This window comes from Jatropha curcas, chromosome 9, assembly GCF_041381405.1.
Source record: "Jatropha curcas cultivar XTBG-Jc1 chromosome 9, XTBG_Jcur_1.0, whole genome shotgun sequence".
NCBI classification, from domain to species: domain Eukaryota; kingdom Viridiplantae; phylum Streptophyta; class Magnoliopsida; order Malpighiales; family Euphorbiaceae; genus Jatropha; species Jatropha curcas.
Genome location: NC_143159.1, coordinates 18,755,605 through 18,759,136, shown reverse-complemented (window position 1 = coordinate 18,759,136; position 3,532 = coordinate 18,755,605). Strand labels below are relative to the sequence as shown.

Sequence of the window (3,532 nt, the reverse complement as noted above, 5' to 3'; positions counted from 1 at the left end):
TCGACACATTTCGGCCAAAGGCCCTAAAATCAACCATTTTGGCGACAATCGCCTAAATTACACATTTTAGCAAACGAATTGCTTAAATCAACACTTTTTGGCCAAAGGCCTTAAAATCAATCAATTCTGGCGACAATCGCCCAATCAACACTTTTGGCAAACAGGTTGCCTAAATCGACACATTTCGGCCAAAGGCCCTAAAATCAACCATTTTGGCGACAATCGCCTAAATTACACATTTTAGCAAACGAATTGCTTAAATCAACACTTTTTGGCCAAAGGCCTTAAAATCAATCAATTCTGGCGACAATCGCCCAATCAACACTTTTGGCAAACAGGTTGCCTAAATCGACGCATTTCGGCCAAAGGCCCTAAAATCAACCATTTTGGCGACAATCGCCTAAATTACACATTTTAGCAAACGAATTGCTTAAATCAACATTTTTTGGCCAAAGGCCTTAAAATGAATCAATTCTGGCGACAATCGCCCAATCAACACTTTTGGCAAGCAGATTGCCTAAATCAATTGATCCTTTGGCAAAATGCCTAAACAAACATGCACGAAGCATACACACACTCATGCATTAAGCATACACCTTCAAAGCCCTTGAAATAAGGCCTATCGAACTACGTTGACTTTGATCTTCCATTCAAACGGAAGTACGTAGGTACATTCGGGATTTAACCCCGGGTGGCAAGTCGAAATCACTTAAACATTTCATTTGGTCCAATTACATCATTTACCTTGCAAAGCATTCATTCTTTTGGTTAGTTTATCAGCATGACATGGTCTCGGGATCCACCTCGGGTTCGTAGACTGTGCCTTAAACATTGGGATAATTAATCTAGTAACTAGGTTAATTAAAATCGGAGTCACTTAGGGCTTTTTCCTAGTTTACCCTAAAATAATTAAACAAGGTGGCGACTCACACACTCACGTGCATTTCTGCCCTTTAGTCATATTCATTATATGCACTAGTATCCGGGGGGAGGGGTTCACACAAGGTAGCTACTTTCCCTAGGTTTGGTCATACATAGGAAAACCATAAGAAAAGGTTTCCTTAAATAAGCCAACCTTCAAACATGCTTTTTTCGTACCATTATTAACTCATTCAAACCCTTCATGCAATTACAACCAAATACACAAAATCCCCAACCTTCAGGTCATATGATATTCTCCTTTTTCAAGTACTCATACAAGATATTAACACCACCAATTAACCAAGAAAGGTTCATGCTTAAACTACCCTATGGTTTGGCCAAAATGGGAAGTAAAGGAAAGGGGGCATTTTCCTTTGATTTAAACATGATAACAATCTTCACATATCGCAAATAGCAATTTATACAATTAATTTACCCCATTTTATGCTCTATAGTCAAAAGCCTCGATTTTCATCAAAGTTAGGTCATATGACATTTAGTAAAGTTAGAAATTCATGCAAGAGAATTTCCAACATTTAAGACATATAACTAACATTCAATTAGAGGAATTTTTATTAATTAAAATGAAGAAAAATCAAGCCTTACCACTTTAGGGTGGTTCAGACACTACAAGAAAGGAGAGGGGAAGGGTTTCTTTCATCAATCCAACCATATAATCAAAACAATACCCAAGAACATGTTTAATCACTTAACATACCATAATTTATCCAATTTAGAGAAAATCCCAAAATCCAACATAATACTTAGAAAATCAAAAATAATAAAATTGAAAGAGGTTGAGAAATCAAAAGCACTAACCTTAATATTAAGCTTAAAAAGCTTAAAAACCACCAATTCAAACTATGGATTTTCTCTTATCCACTTTTGATGGATCACCTTTCTCTACATAAGAAAAAAGCCACATTCAAGACAAAGAAATAACAAAGAAGAGAAGATATAAAAATGTAAAAACCCAACTTAAAACTCAAAAACAAACTCAATCATAAACTTCTAGTTACATGAATTATATAGAAAACCTCAAATTCTTGAACTTCTACAAGCTAAAATTTCCAAGAACAAGTATTAAACTTTAAGAATCAAAGGGTGGATTTTCATTTGTCTGAGCTAAATCAAAGGTTTTTCTTGTAGAAAATTAAAAAGAAAAAGAGAGAATGAAGAGGTAATGTATTCGGCCAAAAGAGAGCAAAAGAGAGGAAATGGGAGATAAGAAAAAAAGGAAAGAAAGAAAGTGCTATAGAAAAATTTAGTGGCATTTTTGTAAATATTAACAACTTTCTCATGAAGTTGTTGATGGATGGCTAGGATTTAACCTCCTCATTTCAATCCAATGGCTATATATCACTCCTACAATAACTTCTTAAAATCTAATTTTCCTCCATAAATCTTATTAAACTTATTCAATAATATTAATTCTCCAATTTTCTAATTTCTCAAAAATACTCCAAAACACTATTCATTAATTACTTAAGTTCTACCAGTAAAATCATAACTTATGTCTACCCATCAAAATAATGCATGAATGGACCAAAATAAATACTAAAATATTAATTATGAAAAGTAATATTTTCAGACCGTAAAAATACTGTTTTCCTATTAGGTGGTACTATCCACAGGCTGGTAAGTCACTTTTCATAACTCAGAAAAATCAAGATGTTATAACTCTCCTCCCCTTAAGAAATTTCATCCTTAAAATTTATCTGAGGTAAATAACTGAGGATGTTGTTGCCTCATAATGTCCTCACTCTCCCAAGTGGCTTTCTCAATCTTATGGTTCCTCCATGAGACTTTCACTAGAGACATTCTCTTATACCTAAAATCCTTGACCTCTTTAGCTATAATCCTTATGGGTTTTCCCTCATATGTCAAATCAGGCTCAATGCTAATTGATTCTGCAGATATCACATGTGAAGGGTCGGACCAATACCTCCTCAGCATAGACACGTGTAAGATGTTATGAATCATATCCAAGTCCAGTGGTAAAGCTAGTTTAAGGGCTAATGGACCCACATGCTCTATAATCTCATATAAACCAATAAACCTAAGACTAAGCTTACCATTCCTACCAAATCTTAATGCTTTCTTCCACGGAGATACCTTAAGAAACACCTTATCACCCACTGCATACTCAATGTCTCTCCTCTTCAGGTTTGCATAATATTTCTGACGATCAAAAGCATCTTTCAATCTATCTTTAATAACCTCGACCCTTTCTTTTGTTTTTTGAATCTTTTCTAGACCAATAATATTATCCTTGTCAAGCTCAGTCCAACATAGAGGAGTCCTACAGTTCCTCCCATATAAAGCCTCAAAAGGAGCCATCTTAATACTCTGCTGATAACTGTTATTATATAAAAACTCCACAAGTCGAATATCCCTCTCCCAACTGCCCTCGAACTCAATAACAATACCTGAGTAACCTGGTCTGGTTGACCGTCCGTTTTAGGATGAAAAGTTGTGTTGAAATTCAATTCAATACCTAAGGCCTTATAAAGCTTTGTCCAAAATCTAAAAGTGAATCTCGAAATTCGAATCTCTATCTGAAGTAATGAACTAGGGCTTTAGATAACCCGCTCTAACTTTGATGGAAGAA

At 35.1% G+C, this 3,532-nt stretch overlaps 1 protein-coding gene across 1 annotated transcript; it reads right to left on the bottom strand.

Annotated features, from left to right (window-relative positions):
* Positions 1 to 2,628: 2,628 nt before the first annotated feature.
* LOC105628906 (uncharacterized) lies at positions 2,629 to 3,261 on the bottom strand. Its single transcript, XM_012210390.1, has one exon. The coding sequence runs from the start codon at positions 3,259 to 3,261 to the stop codon at positions 2,629 to 2,631; it is 633 nt and encodes a 210-aa protein (XP_012065780.1).
* Between the last annotated feature and the right edge of the window lie 271 nt (positions 3,262 to 3,532).

Excerpts from the sequence above, each read along its gene's own strand:
- LOC105628906 (XM_012210390.1), bottom strand. The coding sequence starts at position 3,261 with ATGGCTCCTTTTGAGGCTTTATATGGGAGGAACTGTAGGACTCCTCTA.